Here is a 26,956-nt window from a genome sequence, read left to right as displayed (position 1 = left end):
CTATGTATTGTCTTTGGTAATACAATCTTGAAATTTGTGATATATAATGTATTTACATGTCTTATTATTTTATATTGTTTTTTGTTATTATAGAAATTAACTTTTACTTTTCAGGGAAAGTTCCTTTGAAATTTTAAATGTGTGTATTTTTAATGTGAATGATCTTTTCATTTTAATAAAAATTCAGATTGTTAACAAACATTTTCTTTGTGGGAATCATTATACAAATTTCATCCTGTTATACAGTGATCTATGGTAACCTGTAATCCGGGTACCAAGGTATAACTATATGGGTATAGATACTAAGGTTCAGTAAATACATCACAGGGATCCCTTTTTGACTGTTGGTCTTTTGTGCCCTGTTCCCTGGTGAAAGTGGGTAACCTCTCTCTTGAAATTTCCTGGGTACTTAAACCTTGGGTGGTTCCTTGTGTCCCCAACTCTTCTGAGTCTACTGATCCAAGTCCCAACTTCCGTCGTAGTTCGCATTCCACTTTCTTAATGTATGGTTTGGTCTCCCCCCTGGAGACCACTGTGTATTGTGCTTACTTACCTATTTGCATTTGAAGTATTGTTGTGTATTTGGGTTAATATCTCTGAGTAGGAGATATACCCATGTGTTAGTGAGTGTTGTATAATAAATAGACCTATTTTTATGTATACACTGTGTGGTTATTTTTGGGTTATCCTACACTACATGATTTATTTGATAAACAAACTGCTTAACACTCCTTCTGGATAAACTTGAAAGCTGCTCTCCACAGCTTCCACTTAGAGAGCTTTCTAAGGTTGTCTAAGACCACTTAAATCACCATAAGGGTTGTCTGGATTAGTGCAAGGTGCTTTACTTAAATAAGTGTGCACCATATACTGAGCTAGCCTCTTATATTGACCTGCTTTGCAGCTGTTGTCGCCATAGCTCAACGTCAATATAACTGGCTATAACTGTTGTTACCTTTCATACCACTATAGTGGGACACACAGATCCTAAGCAGCACAGGCTAACCTTTGACCAGACTAAGCTTTCCAGAGTACATGGACCTCATTCAGATGCGGATGGAACCACTGACTGTGACTCAGATAGGCCTGTTAATAGCAATATGTCCTCTATCATGGTTGAGCTCAAGGCGGGCTTCCAAGCAAAGGACCCTTGTTTTTATACCCGTACCGGTCGCATGGATACAATGGGGGAGCAGCTAGATCCCATTGGAACGAAATTGACGATGTGGAGGAGAGACTATCAGCACTGGAGGATGGTGCTACTACCCATAAGAAACGGATGGAAAAGATGGAACGTGTCTGAAACTAGTTGCCATCAAGACCGAGGACTTTGAAGCGAGGTCCCGTAGCAACAATATCCCTATATCTGATATTGCGTAAACCACCAACATGGGTCGCACTGACACTTCTTATTGACCGCTTTCACCGGTCCAGCTTTTCTACCACCTTTGCTGTAGAGTGGGCCCATTGCTCCCTGGGCGTTAGGCCCCCTGAGTGCACCCCACCTGCTACCTAATAGTACAACTCCTCAACTACAAAGGCAGAGATGTCACCCTTTGCCTTGCTCATGTAAAATGCCCACTCCAATATCAAGGCACCAGTAGCTCCCTTTAGCCTGATGTAGGAAGGTTGATCCCTGACTATGGTTGCCCCCAACTTTTTGCCTGGTGTTTTGCTGGTTTTCTGACTTAGTTGACCTGGGGCCCTGCTATTCAGGACCCCAGGCCTACTGCTCTCTCTGTAAAATGGATTCCATGTACCTTAGGTACATATCTAAATTGGATACTGAGTCACCTTACCAGTCCCTGTACAGAGTACCTTAGGTACCCAGGGCATAGGTGTACCCAGGGCCTACCAGGGGCTGCAGCATGTATTATGCCACCCCTGGCTGGCCATCCAAATCTGACACAACTGGCTGCTTGACAGCTGGGGCAAGGTGGTGTAATCACCCTTTGCTTTAGATATAGTATACCTATATCTAACCCTAAAAATGGACACACAGATCTCCTATCAGTCACTCCTATGGCAGGCCTTAACAATCCTGAAGGCAGAGTGCTTGGAATCGTGTGAGATGGTGCTCTGGCATGAGCTGAGCCTGTCTGCGGCTTTCGGGATCTATTCCTTAGCCGTTTCCATGGTATCGCATACCATATACTCTTAAGTGCATTATAATCCTCGCGGTTATGTGCCAACTCTGGTATCGCTTTATCAAAACATGTCGAGTAAGGTGTCATACGAATTGGAATACTAACCCCTCGCCAATTCTGGCGACGGGGTTAGCATTCCACCCTTCTAGAGGGACACGACATGTATGTAACCCCTAACCCCGGTTAAAGTCAAACAGAGCCTCAGCTCCACAAAATGGATGCTGCCACCGAGACACAAGTCTGCCCTCCTGCTGCTGGGAGTCCTCCCAGAGCAGGAGATAAGGACAAAGGGTTTCCTGCCAGGGGCGGTGCCAGCACCGTCCCAGACAGGGTTTTGTGTATTGTAGGTAGGCAGGGCTTTAGAGGAAGGTGACTGCACGTGGCACCCCGGTGCTCACTGTGCATAGGCTGGCTGGAACCAGTTCCAGGGTCACTCCAGACCCTGTGCTGGGGAAAAGCCCGCCAAGGAAGTGGGTGTAACCACCCCCCTCCTAGTCCCACCCATAGGGCAGGACTTAGTCGCGTGCCAGCCCCTTTTTACAGGATAAAGGCAGGAACTGGCCCCCTTCCAAATCAGATCATCTTTGAATCCTGAAACTACTTTCTGCGAAAGGAACTCAAGACTTCTTCCTAAGATTTCTCCCTTGTGACTAAGGAGTAGTCACCCTGCATCCGCAGGCACCATCCAAGAACACTGCGGTCTGCTGTAAGTCCTTCCTCCGGAATCCGACTGCCCAGCTCGACGAGAACCGGCTTCCCTGGCACCTCTGACCTCTACCCACCTCTACAGCCCAGCTGAGAACCGTGGGTGCGACGAGACCTCAAGGGACCGGCCATCTGCAAGACTGCACGACTTCTTTCCAGCAAGCCCGCCGAGTAATCTACTGGTGAGTGCTTTGGGGTCCGAGAAGCCCCGACTCTGAGCAGCTCCAGCTCCGAAGTGCAGCCCCCCAGCATCTCCACGATCTGCGTGGGGCCCTTCTGCTTTCCGCTGCTCACCGCGTTGTTTGGCTACTAGCCCGTTGGCTTGTGGCCTTCCTGACGACGCCCGACGACATTTCTGCTGCTGGTCTGGTTGCTCCAGACTGGCCCTTGCTCCCTTCCCGAAGAGGAGCACCCTGGACCCTCCTGGTCCACTCAAGACGCCATTTTGAGTCCACCGCGTGGGCTTGAATTAGCCAAGGCTTGTTGCCCACTCCTGGGTAACTTCGACGCCGACGACTTCAACCTTCGTGGGACAGCTCGCACCTCCATCCTGGTCGCCGACAACGCCTCCTGGTCCGAGAGACTGCAGAGCCCAGCAGTGCCCACTCACCTGACTGCGGTGACTTCGCCCGGTGCCATCCTGGTGCCCACTTAATCACTGGCTAGTGATTCAAGAACTTGGTCCCCTCTGCTTTCAGGTTTTCTTCTTCCTTGATCCAGGCTTGGATCCATCGAACTTTCCTTCACTGGTCGCCTGCCAGCAACTTCTTCCTTCCAGGCTCCTGGTCCGGCAACGAGATCCCCGACGTCTTTTCAGACCTATGCAGCTGCAGCCCCTGGGCTAGGTAACTTCGGCACTCCGGTGTCCCAGCATAGCCTCACTATCCAAGGGTCAGGATCCACTGTCGTTTTCTCCCTACCAGGTCGGGTTCGCCCGTGAACACTAACTTTGTGAATTCTAGCTTCCATAGACTTTGTCCCGCATCCCGCGTGAGAGTGCACACTCTGCACCCGAGTCCCCTAGGCCTCCTAGTAGTAATCTAACGATTCCCTAGTCCAGTCCTAGCGATTCCAAAGCCTATTAGAACTGTTACTTACCTGCTAGTAATTCGCATTCCACTTTTAGCGTATATGGTTTTTCGTGCCCCTCGGGCATTTGTGTAACGTGCTAACTTAAAAGTATTTTCGTAAGAGTTTTGTTGTGTGCTTAGCTCCCTGTCTCATAAAGAGCCAGGGTAGTCTCGTTATAAATAAATACACTGTTTATTTTCATAACAACTTGTGTGGTGTCCTTTCACTGGGTGTTCAAGGGGTAATGTGATGGTAAAACAGCTGGCTTAACACGCCCTCTAGAGTCTTAGCCTTAGACTGCTCGTATCCATGCTACTAGGATAGCTGGTCTATAAGGTTGACTTACAACCAATCATCAATAAGGGTTGTTTGGACTGATATATAGTGATCACTAGAATAGTGAACACTGCACATCAGGCCAACTTCTCACATTGGTGAGCAGCGGTTGGGATTTGAGCTTGCTGTTGTTTTACCACACATGCCCTAAGAATATCTTGTGAAAGATCACATAAGTACTAAAGGTACATATAACTTAGCTTAGAATACTCTGAGTTCTACTGAACCAGCTGTTGTAGCTCCTAGGGCCTAGCACACCCTAAACTACAACTCTAGCAAGGGATCAGTAGGCAAACATATAGTGTAGGTAAGTGCACCACTTACACCTCACTAGAAAAGCATGTAGACTCAGGGGGACTCTACTGAGACTCCCCTGGTCAGTGTTGACCCTCCACAGGTCACTTCAAGATATGCAGCTCTCAGTTTCCATGAGATGAGACAGATCTGTGTCTCCAGAAAACTGAAGCAGGGGTCTAACCCCACCACTTCCTTTCTGATAGGTCTCTTAGAGACATATGATGCCAGAAAGCTCTCTCAGTTACATGAGAACATGCCAGCCTTAGAGGGAACCTCTGGGGATCCAGATCTCCACAACACTGATTCAGCAGTTGAGGAGGAGGATCAGGAGGTACTCTCTGGGGATGAGGTAGACAAGGGTCTTGAGGTAGTCAGAAGGCTAACTAGGACCAACTTAGACTTACTTGGGCTAGGATCTGGGGGACCCCCAGTACTAACCCGAAGTGGGCCTAACCTTGGAGTTAGGAGAGATAGATCTCTTTCTAGGGACTCCATTAGATCTCTGCACTCTAATGCCTCTTCTCAGGGGAGAAGGAACTCTCCCCAGAGGAGATTGACTTCCCCTCAGAGAAGAGAGCATGAAGCAAGGATGAGACAAGCTAGACTGAGGATTGAAAGGGAAGAACTTGCCCTGGCCAAAGAAAAGCTTGCATTTGCTAGAGAGCAGAAAATGAGTGGGTTAGCTCCCACTGGTGGCAGCAATCTCCCAAGAGATAGAGAGAAGGGTTTAGATACTAAACACCTGACTAAAATAGTGCCCCCCTTTAAGCAAGGGGATGACATCCAGAAATGGATGGCTGCTCTGGAGAGGGCCTGCACTGTGCAGTGCATTCCCCAGAGTCAGTGGGCAGCTATACTGTGGCTCTCCTTTGATGGCAAAGGTAGAGATAAGCTCCTCACTACTAGAGTTGAGGATGCTAACAATTACCAGGTCCTGAAAAATGCACTGGTTGATGGGTTTGGCTTAACCACTGAGCAGTACAGGTTGCTGTTCAGAGACACCCAGAAAACTCAGTCTCAGGACTGGTCTGACTTTGTTGATTGTGCCACTAAGGCTTTGGAAGGCTGGCTACTGGGTAGTAAGGTTACTGATTTCAAGGGATTGTATAATCTAATTATGAGAGAGCAAGTCTTAAATAATTGTCAGAACCAGTTATTACACCAGCACCTGGTAGACTCTGATCTGACCTCTCCACAAGAATTGGGTAAGAGGGCAGACAAATGGGTCAGAACCAGGATTAGGCCCAAGAACCAAGGTGGTGACCAGAAAAAGGAATCAACCAAGCCTCAAGAGAAGGGTGGGAATAAATCTCCAGATCAAACCACATCAGGGCCCCAAAAATCCTCTGAGGGGGGTGGGTCCCAGAATCCTTCCAACAACCAGAAGAAACCTTATTGTTATCCCTGTAAACAGGTGGGTCATTTAAAAACTGACAGCAGTTGCCCCAAGAATAACAATAAGGAAAACATACCCCCAAGTAACATTCCCAAACCTCCTGTTACTACTAGTAGTAATCCCCCAGGTGGTGGGAGTGCCCCCAAGAATTTGGGTGCATTTACTTTGGGAGTTCCTGGGGACTCTGGCCTAACCAGGTCCCCAAACTTAGATACTCTTGTCTGTGAGACTGGCATGGGGTTTGCCAACTTCACAACTTGTCCCAACACTTTGGGCAAGTACAGACAGGAGCCCCTCATCAATGGTATAAAAGTTGAGGCCTATAGAGACACAGGGGCTAGCATCACTATGGTGACTGAGAGTCTAGTCCCCTCAAGGCAACTTTTACCTGGTGCCACATACCAGGTGACCAATATTGATGGAGTGCAGAGAGATCATCCCATGGCAGTGGTCAATCTCAGCTGGGGAGGTGTCACTGGCCACAAGAGAGTGGCAGTGTCACCAAACTTGCCTGTAGATTGCCTACTGGGGAATGATTTAGAGCTCTCAGCCTGGGCTGAAGTAGAGCAAGAAACCCATTCTAGAATGGTAAACATCCATGGAAAGGTTAGTGGGGCAGTGTTAGCCACAGCCCCAGTCCAAGATATCCTCCCTGAACAGGTCAGGAGGGTTGTGCCAGTCACAACCCAACCTCAGACAACTTCCTTCCCAGAACAGGTTGTCAAGGCTGTCATGGTAACAGCCCACACCCAAACTGAGCCCCCTCCTGAAAAGGTTGGGAGAGTTGTGATGGCCACAGCTCAAACTCAGACAGATGATAGTGTTGTGAAGCCTGAAACTATGGATCACTCCACTCAGACAGAGAGTATTGAGGAGGAAGAGAAATCTCCCTCCCACCAGACTTTAGGAAAGGATCAGCCTCCTCAGGGAACTGATCTGACCCCTTGTGAAGAAACTGCCACAGAGGTAGTCAGGCCTAGCCTGGCAGAACCCCTGATGTCAGTGGACCCTTCCAAGGTGGGACCCAGTCTGGAGCAGGTAACCTGCCCCTCTCTACCCTGCCTCAGTCAGCCCAGGGCTGTAGAGGTCAGGGAGGCCAGTGTTGGACCCCAAGGGGCCCCCTGTCCAAAAGAATTTCCCAATCAGCAGATTAAGGGCACTGAAGCTAGTAGTCCTAGCCAAGTGAAAATAAAACATACTCCTGAGGGATCCCCCTTAAAATTAGTTAGGGACCTCCCACAGATGGACACTGTTGGGCACAGCCAAACTTGGGACCTGAGGGCCCCAGACCTGACCTGTCCCCCCAGTAAGCCGAACAGAGGGACCCAACCTCCAGCTGTAGGTAGCCAGAGGTTGACCCTGAGAGCCCAAAACAACTCAGTCTTGGAAAGAAAGGCCTATATGGTGGAAAATGATTGGAGGAAGCTGAGCCCAAAATTTGTGGAGCCTCACTTCAGTACTCCATTTCAGCACCAGCCTTTTCCTTTGCCAAAACACACCACAGGTAGAGATTCCCTATGGTGGAGACCCTCAGACACCCTTAGGGTGAGGGATTGCTTAGTGGACCATGACATAGGGGGTAACCATGCCAGTGCTGGTACTTCCTTAAATGGCCACTTAGGCAATATAGGCTTACCTGGACAAGGATAGCCTTATCTCCTTTCGTTTGGGGGGGGGTTATGTAGGAAGGTTGATCCCTGACTATGGTTGCCCCCAACTTTTTGCCTGGTGTTTTGCTGGTTTTCTGACTTAGTTGACCTGGGGCCCTGCTATTCAGGACCCCAGGCCTACTGCTCTCTCTGTAAAATGGATTCCATGTACCTTAGGTACATATCTAAATTGGATACTGAGTCACCTTACCAGTCCCTGTACAGAGTACCTTAGGTACCCAGGGCATAGGTGTACCCAGGGCCTACCAGGGGCTGCAGCATGTATTATGCCACCCCTGGCTGGCCATCCAAATCTGACACAACTGGCTGCTTGACAGCTGGGGCAAGGTGGTGTAATCACCCTTTGCTTTAGATATAGTATACCTATATCTAACCCTAAAAATGGACACACAGATCTCCTATCAGTCACTCCTATGGCAGGCCTTAACAATCCTGAAGGCAGAGTGCTTGGAATCGTGTGAGATGGTGCTCTGGCATGAGCTGAGCCTGTCTGCGGCTTTCGGGATCTATTCCTTAGCTGTTTCCATGGTATCGCATACCATATACTCTTAAGTGCATTATAATCCTCGCGGTTATGTGCCAACTCTGGTATCGCTTTATCAAAACATGTCGAGTAAGGTGTCATACGAATTGGAATACTAACCCCTCGCCAATTCTGGCGACGGGGTTAGCATTCCACCCTTCTAGAGGGACACGACATGTATGTAACCCCTAACCCCGGTTAAAGTCAAACAGAGCCTCAGCTCCACAAAATGGATGCTGCCACCGAGACACAAGTCTGCCCTCCTGCTGCTGGGAGTCCTCCCAGAGCAGGAGATAAGGACAAAGGGTTTCCTGCCAGGGGCGGTGCCAGCACCGTCCCAGACAGGGTTTTGTGTATTGTAGGTAGGCAGGGCTTTAGAGGAAGGTGACTGCACGTGGCACCCCGGTGCTCACTGTGCATAGGCTGGCTGGAACCAGTTCCAGGGTCACTCCAGACCCTGTGCTGGGGAAAAGCCCGCCAAGGAAGTGGGTGTAACCACCCCCCTCCTAGTCCCACCCATAGGGCAGGACTTAGTCGCGTGCCAGCCCCTTTTTACAGGATAAAGGCAGGAACTGGCCCCCTTCCAAATCAGATCATCTTTGAATCCTGAAACTACTTTCTGCGAAAGGAACTCAAGACTTCTTCCTAAGATTTCTCCCTTGTGACTAAGGAGTAGTCACCCTGCATCCGCAGGCACCATCCAAGAACACTGCGGTCTGCTGTAAGTCCTTCCTCCGGAATCCGACTGCCCAGCTCGACGAGAACCGGCTTCCCTGGCACCTCTGACCTCTACCCACCTCTACAGCCCAGCTGAGAACCGTGGGTGCGACGAGACCTCAAGGGACCGGCCATCTGCAAGACTGCACGACTTCTTTCCAGCAAGCCCGCCGAGTAATCTACTGGTGAGTGCTTTGGGGTCCGAGAAGCCCCGACTCTGAGCAGCTCCAGCTCCGAAGTGCAGCCCCCCAGCATCTCCACGATCTGCGTGGGGCCCTTCTGCTTTCCGCTGCTCACCGCGTTGTTTGGCTACTAGCCCGTTGGCTTGTGGCCTTCCTGACGACGCCCGACGACATTTCTGCTGCTGGTCTGGTTGCTCCAGACTGGCCCTTGCTCCCTTCCCGAAGAGGAGCACCCTGGACCCTCCTGGTCCACTCAAGACGCCATTTTGAGTCCACCGCGTGGGCTTGAATTAGCCAAGGCTTGTTGCCCACTCCTGGGTAACTTCGACGCCGACGACTTCAACCTTCGTGGGACAGCTCGCACCTCCATCCTGGTCGCCGACAACGCCTCCTGGTCCGAGAGACTGCAGAGCCCAGCAGTGCCCACTCACCTGACTGCGGTGACTTCGCCCGGTGCCATCCTGGTGCCCACTTAATCACTGGCTAGTGATTCAAGAACTTGGTCCCCTCTGCTTTCAGGTTTTCTTCTTCCTTGATCCAGGCTTGGATCCATCGAACTTTCCTTCACTGGTCGCCTGCCAGCAACTTCTTCCTTCCAGGCTCCTGGTCCGGCAACGAGATCCCCGACGTCTTTTCAGACCTATGCAGCTGCAGCCCCTGGGCTAGGTAACTTCGGCACTCCGGTGTCCCAGCATAGCCTCACTATCCAAGGGTCAGGATCCACTGTCGTTTTCTCCCTACCAGGTCGGGTTCGCCCGTGAACACTAACTTTGTGAATTCTAGCTTCCATAGACTTTGTCCCGCATCCCGCGTGAGAGTGCACACTCTGCACCCGAGTCCCCTAGGCCTCCTAGTAGTAATCTAACGATTCCCTAGTCCAGTCCTAGCGATTCCAAAGCCTATTAGAACTGTTACTTACCTGCTAGTAATTCGCATTCCACTTTTAGCGTATATGGTTTTTCGTGCCCCTCGGGCATTTGTGTAACGTGCTTTCTTAAAAGTATTTTCGTAAGAGTTTTGTTGTGTGCTTAGCTCCCTGTCTCATAAAGAGCCAGGGTAGTCTCGTTATAAATAAATACACTGTTTATTTTCATAACAACTTGTGTGGTGTCCTTTCACTGGGTGTTCAAGGGGTAATGTGATGGTAAAACAGCTGGCTTAACACGCCCTCTAGAGTCTTAGCCTTAGACTGCTCGTATCCATGCTACTAGGATAGCTGGTCTATAAGGTTGACTTACAACCAATCATCAATAAGGGTTGTTTGGACTGATATATAGTGATCACTAGAATAGTGAACACTGCACATCAGGCCAACTTCTCACACCTGATTTCACCCGAATGGTACAGGCGGCCTGCCAGAAGTTCAATGATGCTAAAAACTCTCTTTGTAAACTTGGCCTTCGATACATAATGCTTTATCCGGCCTGACTCTGCGTGTTAATATAATTGGAAGACTCCCATCTTTGAAACACCTGCGCATGTGTCTGCCTTTTGCAAAAAATTGCTATGTAAACCGTCTCCTCCTAGGCCGACAACGCCGAAACACACCAGTGAAAGTGCCCCTCGGCGTTCACCTTCGGCTTGCTTGAAGTAACTGTTCTAATTTTATCTCTGAGCAGAACTTTATGGGTATTACTATTCTGTTCTCTATTTCATGTATTGCTTACCATCTAACCATGCTATTTTTACAAGTTCGTATTGTATGGTTGCGGTTGATTATTATCTCCTTTGGCTGCTTCCTTTCTAAATAGGCCGCTGCTTGCGGAGTTGTCACCACGCACCCAAGGTGAACTCCATCTCTTTCAAAATGGGATTGTTTTTGTCTTGTTTCTCCTTCTTGGGATTCACTGGATGTCTTACTATCTGGTGTGGGTGGGGTGCGGCGAGTCTAATTTTTTGTTGATGTCATTATGTTTGCTCTCTGTGACACATCACACCCTTATACATCATGTCTATTCCTGCTCTACTTCCTCATTTGATATGCCATCCCGATATGAATAGGATACTCGATTTCTCTCTGATTTCATGGAATATATACGGTATAAATAACCACCCTAAAGGGAATCTGGTACTGTCCTATTTGAAAAGACACACTATCAAGATTGCTTTTCTACAGGAGACACATCTACCCCCCAGCACTGGCCATATGTATGCCAAGACATGGGGAACTCACCATCACTTTTCCTGCTACAGCTTGTATTCCTGTGGTACCTGCATCCTTATCTATAAAAGTGCCCCCTTCATTCTCCATACCTGTCACTCAGATCTGAATGAGTGGTATGTTCTCGTTCAGGGTACAATTACAGAGAAGTGTGTTGGATTTTTCAATGTTTATGCTCCAAATGTGGACGACCCCAACTTCTTTTAAGACCTTTTTGCTTTTATGTGTCGAGAGGACACAGATCATGTGATACTGAGTGTTGACTTCAATATGCCACAATGTTTAAACGATGACATCTGAAAGAGACTATTAGTTATATATTCCTTACCTTAGAATTACCCCCAGGCGTCAGACCGGATCCGGAGAATTTTTTCTCAGCGGTACCCCTGCACGTCGGTCAGTAGCGTCAGCCGACTCTGCGTTTGTCGTTGGCGACGTGATTGCCGGAATGACGTTGCGGTATCTACTTAGACGTCACCCCTGCACGCTGACCTCAGTTCTTTCTTTTTCCGTGCCAGCGAGCGCAGATCTAGAGAGAGCGGTACCCTTAGTCGCTTTTTGACTAAAGCTTTTTCAATTTTTGTCGATATCTTTTTCGAGTAGTCGACTCCTGATGCACGTAGGAATGTCCATCGGCATTCCGGCCTTAAACCTGGTGACTCCTGTTACAATTTGATGTCGGTCATGGACCAACATCTCATGTGCCTCTGGTGTCTGGAGCACGACCATGACCCGAAGTCGGGCCATCAACCCGAAGTCTTTGTGGGAGCGGTTCCGAAAGCTTCTGGAGGCCCGGCAGTCAGCTCCACGCCGCTCGAGGTCCCGGTCAAGAGGGAGGTTGTGGGACCGGTTGTGGAGTCACCACGATCATTCATCTTCTAAGCCTTCATCTGCGGGTAAGTCGAAGCATAAGAAGAAGGCGAAGAAGCACTGTCGCTCTTCGCCTTTTCCCTGTCCGCCGGCTGATGCGACGCAGAACGCGGAAGGTCGTCATCCTTTGGCTCCTCCCGCAGAGCCTGCTGGCATGGTTACGAGCCTCCCTCCCTTCCCGGGAGCCGGAGCATCCCTTGCCCAGCTTTGTGCATTTTACGAAGGTCTTCACTCCATCTTTGGAGAGACCCAATCCGCCTCCGTGCCTTCAAGCCCCGAGGACTCCGCTGGGGGTTCTAGGCCTCCGATGCCGGCGGCTCCAGTCCCGGCACCGCTGGGTCCTCAGGGATCCAGGCCTGGTTGACCTCATGACACATCCCCTGGCGCCGATTCCTTTGACCTCGCCTCCTCCGCCGGTTGTGTCCCCAGCCGACGTCGACCCCTGCCTCTCCCTCGACTTGGACACGGATCCAGACCAGCGTCGGGCGGACCGGCGTCGGCCCGTACTATTGCGCCACTGTTCTACCCTGGCGTTCCTTTTCACCCTGAGTGGCAGCCAGAGGAGGACTGGGAAGGGGTCTGTTGACCCTCTGGCAGACCAGCTAGAAGAGCCGGATTGAAAAGAGGAGTAGGTTGAGGCCAGTGGTCTGGATACATCACCAGATCTTGGTATACTTTCTCTCCCTACCGTGGCCACGGAGGAGGGAACCTCATTCGCTGTGGTGATCCGTAGAGTGGCTGATACCTTGGGCCTTGAGCTTCCTACAATGGCAGTCAGGAGTAACCTCCTGGCTGACGTGCTTCAGCCTGCAGTGGCCTCTTCAGAGCCCCTGCTGCTGTTCAATGTTTTGCATATGGCTGGGTCCAAACTGGAATGGCATGCTGAGCAAAAAAACGATGGATTTAGGCCCAGATCTATGTTCTGGGGTGAATGTATGACATTGTTCTGCATTCTGTCCATCATTGTTCTTTTTGCATTTGTCACCCCGAGTGGGACGGGTATACTCAGACGTGAGTCCCGTGCTCTCCATGCCACAGGAATCAAGCTATCCTGGCTGATGAGGGCTGAAAGCCCGAAACCGGTCCTAGGATGCTTGTTTCCAGTCCAGGGAGGATCAAACCTGGCAGTTCGGGCTGGACTGTTCCCATTGGGTGCAGGGTCCAGACTGATTTGCATATGGCTGAGTCCAAACTGGAGTGGCATGGTGAGCAAAAAAAACGATGGATCTAGGCCCAGATCTATGTACTGGGGTGAATGTATGACATTGTTCTGCATTCTGTCCATCATTGTTCTTTTTGCATTTGTCACCCTGAGTGGGACGGGTATGCCCAGACGTGAGTCCAGTGCTCTCCATGCCACTGGAATCAAGCTTTCCTGACTGATGAGGGCTGAAAGCCCGACACCGGTCCTAGGATGCTTGTTTTCAGTCCAGGGAGGACCTGGCCTGGCAGTTCGGGCTGGACTGTTCCCATTGAGCGCAGGGTCAAGACTGATTTGCATATGGCTGGGTCCAAACTAGAATGGTATGATGAGCAAAAAAAATGATGGATTTAGGCCCAGATCTATGTACTGGGGTGAATGTTTGACATTGCTCTGCATTCTGTCCATCATTGTTCGTTTTGCATTTGTCACCCCGAGTGGGACGGGTATGCTCAGACGTGAGTCCCGTGCTCTCCATGCTACAGGTATCAAGGTATTCTGGCTGATGAGGGCTGAAAGCCCGAAACCGGTCCTAGGATGCTTGTTTCCAGTCCAGGGAGGACATGGCCTGGCAGTTCTGGCTGGACTGTTCCCATTGGGTGCAGGGTCAAGACTGATTTGCATATGGCTGGGTCCAAACTGGAATGGCATGGTGAGCAAAAAAAACTATGGATTTAGGCCCAGATCTATGTACTGGGGTGAATGTATGACATTGTTCTGCATTCTATCCATCATTGTTCTTTTTGCATTTGTCACCCCGAGTGGGACGGTATGCTCAGACGTGAGTCCCGTGCTCTCCATGCCACAGGAATCAAGCTATCCTGGCTGATGAGGGCTGAAAGCTTGTTTCCAGTCCAGGGAGGACCTTGCCTGACAGTTCGGGCTGGACTGTTCCCATTGGGTGCAGGGTCAAGACTGATTTGCATATGGCTGGGTCCGAACTGGAATGGCAAGGTAAGCAAAAAAACTATAGATTTGGGCCCAGATCTATGTACTGGGGTGAATGTATGACATTGTTCTGCAATCTGTCCATCATTGTTCTTTTTGCAGCTGTTTAATGAGGCCCTTACAGACATCCTTCTGGGCACTTGGTCCAAGCCCAGCACAAGGGCTCGTGGGGATAGGATGATTGTCCGACGCCAGCACCTGGCACCGGGCGACCCAATTTTCCTCTCTCAACACCCTACCCCTGAGAGCTTGGTGGTCCAAGCCTCAACATCTAAAGGCACGTTCCCTACTGCTCCCTGAAATAGGAAATCCAAGAAGCTGGACCACCTTTGGAAGAACATGTTCTCTTCCGCCAGCTTAGGACTACAGTCGGTGAACACTGCATGTCTCTTGGGCCGCTACACCCACTCTGTGTGGGACACTTGCGCAAGTGCTACCACAGTGTCCGGAGTTCAAGTTCAAGTTCAAAAATGTATATAGCGCACTACTCACCCAGAGGGTCTCAAGGCGCTTGAGGAGGCGGGAGTATTTACTTATCGAATATCCGAGTATTTAATTGCTTTCTGAAGGAGAGGTGGTTCTGAGTTAGGCGGAGGTGGGTGGGGAGAGAATTCCAGGTCTTGGCCGCTAGGTAGGAGAAGGATCTTCCCCCCATGGTGGATCTGTGGATGCGTGGAATGGCGGCGAGGGCTTGGTTGGATGAACGTAGTTGGCGGGTGGGGGTGTAGAAGGACAGTCTTGTGTTGAGGCATTCGGGTCCTAGGTTATAGAGGGGTTTGTGTGCGTGGGTGAGGCGACGGAACGTTATTCTCTTGTTGACGGGGAGCCAGTGGAGATCTTTCAGATGACCGGAAATGTAAGCTTGCCGAGGGATGTTCAAAAAGAGTCTTGCTGATGCGTATTTATTGATTCGTATGTGATTCGGAGGAGACCCGAATGATTGCAGAGGGGAGAGACGCAATGAAGTTTGCCATTCGATGTGGGCTGGATACCGCCTACTCTCTAGGCAGGACAATTTCTACGTCAGTAGCCTTGAGACACTACGCCTGGCTGAGGTCCACACAGCTTTTCGGGGGATGTCCAATCTACCCTTTTGGACATGCCTTTTGATGGCCGTCCCTGTTTGCTGACAAGGCGGACGATGCGCTTGAGCGCTTAAAGGACTCTAGGGCCACGGCCAGATCCTTGGGCCTTGCTGCCATCTCTCGCCCTGTTCAGTCTGCCTTTCGCCCCTTACGTGGCAATCGAAGGGGTGCCACACCACGTTCCATCCAGGGCCACAGGCCAGCACAAACTATGCAGCCTCTGCGTGGCCGGGGACGTGGGTCCCACCGCCGTGGTTCTGGGGGCCAGGGGGCTGGCCAGTCCACCAGTGCCCCCTCTGCATCAACCTCCAAGTCTTCCTAGTCCGACCTTTCAGGGCCACCAGATGCCAGTGGGCGGGCGGGGTGGGGTCGTGGACCCTATGTCAGGAGGCTCTTCGTCTTGCAAGTGGTTGGAACATCAGGGTCTATCTCTGTTGGTTCAACACCTGGCAGGTTCTCTGAACACCAGGGCGGTTGAATTCAGTCACCGGTGCATGATGGATCACGAATGGCATCTTCACTCGAAGGTGGTGCAAGGCCTCTTTTAGCAGTGAGGAGATCCTTGGATAGATCTGTTTGAAGAGAACGCGCAATGTCAGCAGTGTGAATTTCCATGGCGGCTCTCGCTCAGCGACGCTTTTCATCGCGATTGGAATTGCCATCTTCTGTTCACCCTTTCCGCCTATACCACTTCTGCCCAGAGTGCTGAAGAAGATCAAGGGCGACCCGGCCCAAATCATTCTTGTGGCTCCGGATTAGGCACAAAGAGTCTGGTATCCGGAGCTCTTGAACATGGCCATCGATCTTCCAATCTGAAAGAAACAGGTTAGTGTTAGATTCCTTACCTTAGAATATCCCCAGGCGTCAGACTGGATCCGGAAAGTTTTGCGTAGCAGTACCCCTGCGCGTCGGTAGGCGTCGTCTGTGGCTCCGCGTCCGTCGTCGCGTCGTTGGCACCGGGATGATGTCGTTGGAGTACTTAGACGCCGCTCTCGCGCGCTGACCTCAGTTCTTCTTTTTTCCGCGCCAGCAAGCGCAGATCCAGAAAAAGCAGTACGCCTTAGTCACTTTTTGACTAACTTTTTCGATCATGTTTTGAGTCGTAAGACTATCGGTGCCGGTAGGGATGCCCGGGTTCAAGCCCTGTGCCGATTGCAACCGACTGATGTCGGTTACCGACCCCCATCGCCGGTGCCTGTATTGCCTTGGGGCCGACCGTGACGACGAAGGCTAGGCGGGAGCGGTCCCCTAAGCGCCTCGAGGTCCGGCAGTCGGCCCGCGCCGTTCACGGTCTAGGTCGAGGAGGAGGTCGAAGGACTGGTTGCGGGGCAACAGTCATCGCAGCTCGGCGAGTCGACACCATTCGTCGGGCTCCAAGTCCTCAGGTAAGAGGCACAAGAAGTCGAAGAGACGACATCGCTCTTCCGACTCCCCCCGACGCTCGCGCGATGCGGCTGGGGGTTCGGGCGACACCGCCCACGCGGCTCCGCCAGAGCCACAGGCGCCGCTGCCAGCTTTACACCCACCGGTCCCTGGGCTGAACGCGACGCCGGAGGCCATCTGCGCAAATTAGGGGTGGCAGTCTTCCCATATCTCGATGGCTGGTTGTTAAAGGTGGACTCGCCCCAGACAGTCGTAAGCCACCTCCAGACCTCGGCCGACCTCCTGCACCTGCTGGGGTTCTCCATCAATGTGCCAAAGTCACTCCTGTGTCCCTCTCAGAAGCTCCTCTTCATCGGAGCGGTTCTGGACTCGGCGCAGTTTCGGGTTTATCCTCTCGAGCAGCAGGTTCGGGATATTCAGGCTCTGATTCCGATCTTTCGGCCTTTATCCTGAGTCTCGGTCAGGTTGACGCTGCGGCTTCTGGGGCTGATGGCCTCCTGCATCCTTCTGGTGCATCACGCCAGGTGGTGGATGCGGGCTCTGCAGTGGGACCTGAAGTTTCAGTGGGCCCAGCAACAGGGCAACCTGTCAGACCACGTCCTGATCTCGGAGGGCACTGTGAGACAGTTGCAGTGGTGGCTCACGGACCGAGATTGGGTCAACGGCAGATCCCTCTCCCTACCCTAACCGGAGCACGTAGTAGTGACGGATGCGTCCCTCCTGGGCTTGGTGGGCCACATGGGAGAGACGGACATCAGAGGCATCTAGTCTCCGGCGGAGTCCCAGCTCCATATCAACCTTCTGGAGCTGTGGGCAATCCGACTTGCACTGAAGGCACTCCTTCCTTCTGTCCAGGGAAGTGTAGTGCAGGTGTTCCCGGACAACACCACTGCCATGTGGTACTGCAACAAACAGGGCGGGGTGGGGTTGTGGACCCTTTGTCAGGAGGCTATGCGCCTCTGGCAATGGCTGGAACACCAGGGTGTCACCCTGGTGGTTCAACACCTGGCAGGTTCCCTGAACACCAGGGCGGACGAACTCAGCCGCCGGTGCATGATGGATCACGAATGGCGTATGAACTCAGACGTGGCGCAAGGCCTCTGTAGGAGAGTAGGGTCTGCAATCCTATGATCACCCAGATTTTTGCTTTTTGCTGCACTGGTTTACGACTTTCCCTGGCTGTGGGCCTGCTAATCAGACCCACAGCCTAGCTGTTCTCTCTATCCAAATTGTACTTAGGTACTGAATTGGCACTGGGCCCTCTCCAAGTCCCTGTACCCAGGGCTGAGGTGCACCCAGAAGTCTCCCAGGGGCTGAAGCATGTATTGTGCCACCCCTGGATTGACTAACTAAAACTGACACAACTGGCTGCACGACAGCTGGGGCAAGGTGGTGTACTCACCCTTTGCTTTAGATATAGTATACCTATATCTAACCTTAAAATGGACACACAGATCTCCTATCAGTCACTCCTATGGCAGGCCTTAACAATCCTGAAGGCAGAGTGCTTGGAATCGTGTGAGATGGTGCTCTGGCATGAGCTGAGCCTGTCTGCGGCTTTCGGGATCCATCCCTTAGCCGTTTCCATGATATCGCATACCATATACTCTTAAGTGCATTATAATCCTCGCGGTTATGTGCCAACTCTGGTATCGCTTTATCAAAACATGTCGAGTAAGGTGTCATACGAATTGGAATACTAACCCCTCGCCAATTCTGGCGACGGGGTTAGCATTCCACCCTTCCAGAGGGACACGACATGCATGTAACCTATAACCCGGTTAAAAGTCAGACAGAGCCTTAGCATCCACAAAATGGATGCTGCCACCGAGACACAAGTCTGCCCTCCTGCTGCTGGGAGTCCTCCCAGAGCAGGAGAAAAGGACAAAGGGTTTCCTGCCAGGGGCGGTGCCAGCACCGTCCCAGACAGGGTTTTGTGTATTGTAGGTAGGCAGGGCTTTAGAGGAAGGTGACTGCACGTGGCACCCCGGTGCTCACTGTGCATAGGCTGGCTGGAACCAGTTCCAGGGTCACTCCAGACCCTGTGCTGGGGAAAAGCCCGCCAAGGAAGTGGGTGTAACCACCCCCCTCCTAGTCCCACCCATAGGGCAGGACTTAGTCGCGTGCCAGCCCCCTTTTACAGGATAAAGGTAGGAACTGGCCCCCTTCCAAATCAGATCATCTTTGAATCCTGAAACTACTTTCTGCGAAAGGAACTCAAGACTTCTTCCTAAGATTTCTCCCTTGTGACTAAGGAGTAGTCACCCTGCATCCGCAGGCACCATCTAAGAACACTGCGGTCTGCTGCAAGTCCTTCCTCCGGAATCCGACTGCCCAGCTCGACGAGAACCGGCTTCCCTGGCACCTCTGACCTCTACCCACCTCTACAGCCCAGCTGAGAACCGTGGGTGCGACGAGACCTCGAGGGACCGGCCATCTTCAAGACTGCACGACTTCTTTCCAGCAAGCCCGCCGAGTGAATTCCTGGTGAGTGCTTTGGGGTCCGAGAAGCCCCCACCCTGAGCAGCCCCAGCACCGAAGAGCAGCCCCCCAGCATCTCCACGATCTGCGTGGGGCCCTTCTGCTTTTTGCTGCTCACCGCGTTGTTTGGCTACTAGCCCGCTGGCTTGTGGCCTTCCTGACGACGCCCGACGACATTTCTGCTGCTGGTCTGGTTGCCCCAGACTGGCCCTTGCTTCCCTCCATCGGAGAAGTACCCTGGACCCTCCTGGTCCACTCAAGACGCCATTTTAGGTCCACCGCGTGGGCCTTGCATTTGCCAAGACTTGTTGCCCAATCCTGGGTCCAGCGACGTCGACAGCAAGAACCTTCGTGGGACAGCTCGCACCTCCATCCTGGTCGCCGACAACGCCTCCTGGTCCGAGAGACTGCAGAGCCCAGCAGCGCCCACTCACCTGACTGCGGTGACTTCGCCCGGTGCCATCCTGGTGCCCACTTAATCACTGGCTAGTGATTCAAGAACTTGGTCCCCTCTGCTTTCAGGTTTTCTTCTTCCTTGATCCAGGCTTGGATCCATCGAACTTTTCTTCACTGGTCGCCTGCCAGCAACTTCTTCCTTCCAGGCTCCTGGTCCGGCAACGAGATCCCCGACGTCTTTTCAGACCTATGCAGCTGCAGCCCCTGGGCTAGGTAACTTCGGCACTTCGGTGTCCCAGCATAGCCTCACTATCCTAGGGTCAGGATCCACTGTCGTTTTCTTCCCACCAGGTCGGGTTCGCCCGTGAACACTAACTTTGCCTTTACTAGCCTCCATAGACTTTGTCCCGCATCCCGCGTGAGAGTGCACACTCTGCACCCGAGTCCCCTGGGTCTCCTAGTAGTAATCTAACGATTCCCTAGTCCAGTCCTAGCGATTCCAAAGCCTATTAGAACTGTTACTTACCTGCTAGTAATTCGCATTCCACTTTTAAAGTATATGGTTTTTCGTGCCCCTCGGGCATTTGTGTATAACGTGCTAACTTAAGTATTTTCGTAAGAGTTTTGTTGTGTGCCTAGCACCCTGTCCTCATAAAGAGTACAGGGTTGTTGTGATTCTAATAAATACACTGTTTATTTTCATAACACTTGTGTGGTGTCCTTTCACTGGGTGTTCAAGGGGTAATGTGATGGTAAAACAGCTGGCTTAACACGCCCTCTAGAGTCTTAGCCTTAGACTGCTCGTATCCATGCTACTAGGATAGCTGGTCTATAAGGTTGACTTACAACCAATCATCAATAAGGGTTGTTTGGACTGATATATAGTGATCACTAGAATAGTGAGCACTGCACATCAGGCCAACTTCTCACAGCCTCTTTCAGCGATGGGGAGAGCCTTAGTTAGATCTATTCGCCACCGAAGAGAACATGCCATGTTATCAGTTCTGCACGTTGGAATTTCCAAGGCGGCACTCGCTCCGAGACGCTTTTCGTCGCGAGTGGAGCTGCGGTCTATTGTACACCTTTCCGTCTTTACAACTTCTGCCCAGAGTGCTGAAGAAGATCAGGCGCGACCGGGCCCAAGTCATCCTTCTGGCTCTGGACTGGGCACGAAGATACTGGTATCCCGAGCTACTCAGCATGTCAGTCGATCCCCCGATTCATCTGCCTCTTCAGGAGGACCTTCTGTCGCAGCAGCAGGGGACGGTCCTCCACACGAACCTGTCCAACCTCCACCTCCTTGTGAGGAGATTGAGTGGCGGCAGTTGACGTCATTTGACTTGCCTCCCGAAGTCTGTGATGTAATCTTGGCAGCCAGGCGTCCCTCCACTAAGACGGTTTACGCCTGTCGATGGAACAAATTTGTGTGGCATGGTGCACAGCAAAGGCTGTGGATATCCCTTTTTGCCCCTCTTTCTGAGGTTCTCTTGTTCCTCCTTTCTTTGGCCTAGCAGGGCTCTGCTCTAGGCACTATCAAGGGCTTTCTTTCAGCCATTTCTGCCTTTCTAAGGCTTCCTGATCAGCCGTCTCTCTTCAAGTCCCCGGTTGTAAACTATTTCTTAAAAGACATTACTCATTTCTTTCCTCCTATTCCCTTTGTGATGCCTCAGTGGGACTGTTGGCAACCTTGGCGCCAAGAAAGGTAGGCCGTACACAAGCGGACCATCTCTAGATGGGTCGTTTTGTGTATTAAAGCCTGCTATTCTCTAGCTAAAAAGGAGCCTCCAGTGGGGCTACATGCCCATTCCACAAGGGCGACGGCAGCCACTACTGCTTTGGGATGAGGAGTCCCTCTGAATGACATCTGTCAGGCAGCTACGTGTGCATCGCTGCACATGTTTACAAAACACTACTGCCTGGACAGGCAGGTCCGGAGAGACGGCTTCTGTTCTCCATGGCTTTCTGGTGTGATCTTGGTTTGCAGACCAACCTCCGGGGTTGGTATTGCTGGGGTATCTATTCTAATGTAAGGAATCTATAACTAACAGTTTCTTTCAGATGAAGAAGTTACATACCTTTGCTAACGATATATCTGTAAGAAACATAGGTTAGTTATAGATTCCTTACCGCTCTACCCATCCGCCCCGTTCTGAGAACTGATTTCTAGAGTTAAGGATATTCTTTCAGGGCCCGAGTTTTGTACACTAGTGGTCGGTGTCTTGCATGGCTCTGCGTTTCTGGCGCCGAAAGTCATGTACAGAACTGACGTCAGCGCGCGATGGCGGCATCTAAGTAGCTATTGCGACGTCATCCCGGCGACTACGACGAATGCAGAACCGACCTACGCCACCTTCCGACGCACATACGACTGCTGACGAAACATTTTCCGGATCCTTTCTGACGCCTGGGGGTAATTCTAAGGTAAGGAATCTATAACTAACCTATGTTTCTTACAGATATATTGTTACTGAAGGCAAGTAGCTTGTTCTTTAGGGACAATGCTTTGTAGCGGGCAATGTTGGTTGGGTGAACCTAATCGAATGTCACCTTGACAGTGAACATATTACAGTCCAGAGACTGTGGGACAGACACCCTGTTCTATTCGGGTTGATTAGGTCGCCTGGGACGTGTCCGAGAAAAAATTACCTCGAAGAGGCTGGTTTAACAAGTGTCCATCTCCAGGTGGTGGCCCTGTGATCATAAAGAGATGCATCTCCTTAGTGTTTATTTTAAAGAAATTCTTCCCCCATAACGAGCAATGTGGCTGGATGCGCCTCGCCTCTCTCGCTGAGTGAAAGTGACACGCTCCGGCTGCCGAGAGTTACAGACATGCTGAGCATGTAAGAGGATATACGCAGGTCCCCTGCCGGTTGACTGACCGCACTGCGTATCAGAGCCGGGCAGCTTGGAGCGGCCTATTAGGGACTAGAATGTTTCAGCGGTCGTGCTAGAGGGAAGGCAAAATTCTGATCACAGTGGATGGAACAAACCAGCGGGTGATAATGCCCCCATGCAATACACAATAATACACTGCAAAACACATATGGAAATGAAAGAGAGAGAAAAGGCATGTATCTCCATGCTTCTGGAGCAGCATAGAAAGAATTAGATAGAGAATCTTTAGCTGTTATTATGTGGAACTGAAGCATTGTAATTGGACTGTCTGAGGTTTAGTGTTTTCCCAAGAACTCATGGGAAATGTAGTTTTTGTTCTAATGAAATCAAAGTTGTAAAACGCTTCTGGTGATTAAAGTGATGAAAGAAAATCCTGATACTCGCCTCTAGGTCCTGACATAGAATCAGATGTGTTTGTTGAAGTTGCTCTCTGGAACACAAGCAACGTTCCTATTTAGAGTAGTAAGATCCCTTATTAGATTAGCATGATGTATTTCCCGTTCTAAACTAATTGAGAAATCAGTTCTACACATAATATTTGAGTTGACTCTACTGGTTTGCTAGAGAATTACTGTACAGCTACTCATTTAGCAAAGCATTTAGTTGACATGTTTGAAATAAAGATTCTAGACTGAAGCTGTGGACGATAATAAGCAACTCAAGATGAGTATTTGGGCACCGAATATTGCTTTTAGCCTTTCGAAATAGTAATGTCATTGAGAATGTTCTTTGTGAAGTGATTTCAAGATGAAATATCAACCAGATATTAAAAATGGTTTGTTTAAATTATCTATGATTTCATTAATTGTATTTATATTTGGGCACTGCTTTTGTTTACTTTCCAAAGGCTTGCCTCTGATCTTCAGGCAGGACAATGCAAAAACAGACGCTGCAGGGCAGTTTGAAGAACATGAACTCGCAAGAAGTTTGAGTCCTCTTCTGTTTTGTTACACTGACAAAGAACAGCCGAGTCTGTAAGTAGGAGGATGAATGGAATATGAAGTGTGAAAAACAATATTGTGTTGGTGACTGCAAACTCAAAAGATTGACAAACACACTTTGTACTGATCACTTTCAATGTTTTAAAATATCCCATGTGCCTGACTGAGATTAACAAACAATGTACGGCCTTAGATAGTGCATGAGACACACATACAAGTTATTTTGGTGTCACCAGAAGCAATCACCTCTGAATGTACCTGGTACCACTTCAATAATTTCCCTTTAGTTTAATCTTTCATTGATATAATTACTTGTGGTTGACATTGTTGGAAGTTTGTGGTGTGCATTGGAACTAGTTGTCCTTTTTTCAAGCAGGTTATTGTGGTATGAGTACTTTCAGTCATCGTGTTTCAAATGCTGTAGGAGACAGCTGGTGTGTGCTTGTAAGGCTTGCATGTCCTATATGTGCCTTGTTCATGACACATCCATTTCCCACAACGTTTGTGTTGTGCTAACTTATTTATCATTAACAGAAGGTTGTCGTGACCAACACATTTCAGCGATTAGGCCCTCCTGGGACAAAGAGCCGAAGGGCATTAATCTGCCCCTTGGGAGTTATCATATACTTGGTGCCTTTATGCCATTAATGGCATTCACAATATATTCGTGGGAACTGTTAACTCTAAGAACTCTTTCTGAGGAGAGCAATAAGCCAGGCAATAAATCAAGGAAGAGCTTCATAAGTGAAGGGTCAGGTGTGCATTAAACTTGTATTCTGGAGTCATCCTTTCCCCTTGTGTATTTTACTAAATTAGCCCTGTTTCTGGCCGTCTCAGTGTAGAACTTGTGATCCTGGTTTTTGTAGGGCCTGATTTAGATCTTGGCGGATGAGATTCTCTGTCACAAACATAGCGGATATCCTGTCTGCCGTATAACAAGTACTTTAGGATATAATGCACTTGTAATCAGTGACGGCTGGCACGGATCGGGGGTGGCACGGCGGGGAAAGGTCGGTAATTAAAGAGAAAAAAACGTAGCTTACATCTTCGCAGCTCCTCGTCTTCCCTCATCAGAGTCCCTCCGTTCCGCAGGAACCACGAAGTACACCCAGGCGTTGCGAATGGTAAGCACCCAGGCTCCCCTGACAGTGCAGCGTTGTGATTAGTCTTAGTGCCATGATTCAGCGTTCAGCGAAGGAATGGAGTTCGAGTCGCTTGCGAGACCGCTCCCGCCTAGCTTTCGAAGTCAGGGCCCGGCAGTCGGAACAGGTCTTGTCGTCGTGGTCGACGCCGAGACAGTGGAGACACCGACGGTGAGGGTCGGTGACCGACATCAGTCGGTCGCAATCCTCACAGGGCTTAAAACCTGGCATCCCTACCGGCACCGTTCGGAGTCGAAGACTCGAAAAAGAATGATCAAAAGAGATCAAAAAGGTTTAGTCAAAAAAGATCAAGGTACCACTTTTTCCGGATCTGCGCTACTGGCGCGGAAAAAAGAAGAACTGACGTCAGTGTAGGAAGGTGGATATCTGACTATGGTTACCCCCAACTTTTTGCCTGGTGTTTAGCTGGTTTTCGACTTAGTTGGCCTGGGATCCTGCTATTCAGAACCCCAGGCTATCTGCTCTCTCTGTAAAATGGACTCCATGTACCTTAGGTACATCTCTAATTGGATGCTGGGTCACCTTATCAGCCCCTGTAGAGTGTACCTTAGGTACCCAGGGCATAGGTGTACCCAGGGGCTGCAGCATGTATTATGCCACCCCTGGCTGGCCATCCAAACTGACACAACTGGCTGCTAAGACAGCTGGGGCAAGGTGGTGTAATCACCCTTTGCTGTAGATATAGTATACCTATATCTAACCCCAAAATGGACACATATACTCCTATCAGTCACTCCTATGGCAGGCCTTATTAATCTTGAAGGCAGAGTGCTTGGAATTATGTGAGATGGTGCTCTAGCATGAGCTGAACCTGTCTACAGCTTTCGGAACCAAGTCCTTTAGTTGTTTCCATGATAACGCTATACCATATACTCTTAAGTGCATTATAATCCTCGCGGTTAGTGCTAACTTTGGTATAGCATTATCAAAACATGACGTGTAAGGTGTCATACGCTTTGGAATACTACCCCCTCGCCAGTTCTGGCGACGGGGGTAGCATTCCACCCTTCTAGAGGGATAAGACATGTATGTAACTGTAACCCCGGTTAAAGTTAAGCAGAGCCTCAGCATCACAAAATGGATGCTCCCACCACAGACACAAGTCTGACCTCCTGCTGCTGGGAGTCCTTCCAGCGAGGGAGGCCTGGACAAAGGGTTTCCTGCCTTGGGAGGTGCTAGCACCACCCCAGACAGGATTTTGTGTATTGAGGTAGGGAGGCCTGAAAGGAATGAGACATGCCTGGGGCACACAAGGTGTCCCTGTGCATACCCCGGCACTCCAGCCCCAGCTCTGGCACGAAACCAGACAAAGGATAGGGTGTGTAACCACCCCCCTTTCTGGTCCCACCCATGGGAGGGACCTAGTCGTAGTACAGCCCCCTTTAGCAGGATAAAGGTAGGAGCTGGTCCCATTCCAAATTAGATTAATCCTGACTTGAAACTTTACAAGAAGAAACTCTGGACTTCGACGTTCTGCTCCACAGAAGACTGAAGAAATCTCCCTTGTGGGCAAGGAGTGTCCACCCTGCAACTGCAGGCACCATCAAGCGTCCAGCGGCTTCACTTTGTCGTCTTCCCTCGAGGATCGAGACTTCAGAGCCCGACGAGACCCGGATTGCCAGACCTCTCCGACCTCAACTCACATCTGCAGCACAGCTGAGACCCGTGGGTGCGACGATACACGTGGGACTGGCCATCTTGGAGAAACTGCACTTCGCTTCCAGCACGACTTCTGAGGTAACCTCGACAAAGTGCTTTGGGGATTGAGAAGCCCCAGCCCCGAGCAGCTCCTGCACCAAAGACCAGCCCTCCAGCATTCACGAGATCTGCGTGGGGCCCTTTTGCTTGATTGCTGCTCGACGCGTTGTCTGGTCACTTGCCGGCTGGCTAGTGACCTCCTAGACGACGATCCTTGAAATCTACACTGCTGTTCTGGTTGCTCCAGACTGGCCCTTGCTCCCTTCCAAAAGAGGAGCACCCCGGACCTTCCTGGTCCACTCCAGACGCCGTTTCCACTCACCGCGTGGGTTGCCTTTGCCTTGGCCTGTTGACTCCAAATCCGGATCCGACACCGCCGACAGCGAGAGCCTGTGTGGGACAGCTCGTGCTTCCATCCTGGTCGTCGAAGACACCTCCTGGTCCACGTGGCTGCAGAAACAAGCGTCTTCACCTGATCGCGACTATGACATCCGGTTCCTTCCTGGTTCCACTCCAGTCACTGACTAGTGACTTTGAACATTGTCCCCTCTGCTTTCAGGTCTTCAGCATCCCTGATCCACCCTTGGATTACACCGGACATCTTCCTTCTGGTCGCCTGCAGCATCTTTTCTTTCAGGCTCCATAGACTTCAACGCAGAAACCCGACACGACTGCGCACCTATGCACCCG

General features: G+C 50.6%; 1 protein-coding gene across 2 annotated transcripts in view; it reads left to right on the top strand.

Moving 5' to 3' along the window:
- VPS13D (vacuolar protein sorting 13 homolog D) overlaps positions 1–26,956 on the top strand; it is a 2,979,414-nt gene that overhangs the window by 1,800,814 nt on the left and 1,151,644 nt on the right. For both annotated transcript variants that reach the window (XM_078642819.1, XM_078642818.1), the window contains one exon: positions 23,312–23,438. In XM_078642819.1, coding sequence (XP_078498945.1) covers positions 23,312–23,438 — 127 coding nt within the window. The remainder of the gene's footprint in view (positions 1–23,311; positions 23,439–26,956) is intronic.

The sequence above is a fragment of the Lissotriton helveticus genome, chromosome 5_1 (assembly GCF_964261635.1).
Source record: "Lissotriton helveticus chromosome 5_1, aLisHel1.1, whole genome shotgun sequence".
Taxonomy (NCBI): Eukaryota; Metazoa; Chordata; class Amphibia; order Caudata; family Salamandridae; genus Lissotriton; species Lissotriton helveticus.
This window is presented reverse-complemented; position numbering and strand designations above follow the sequence as displayed.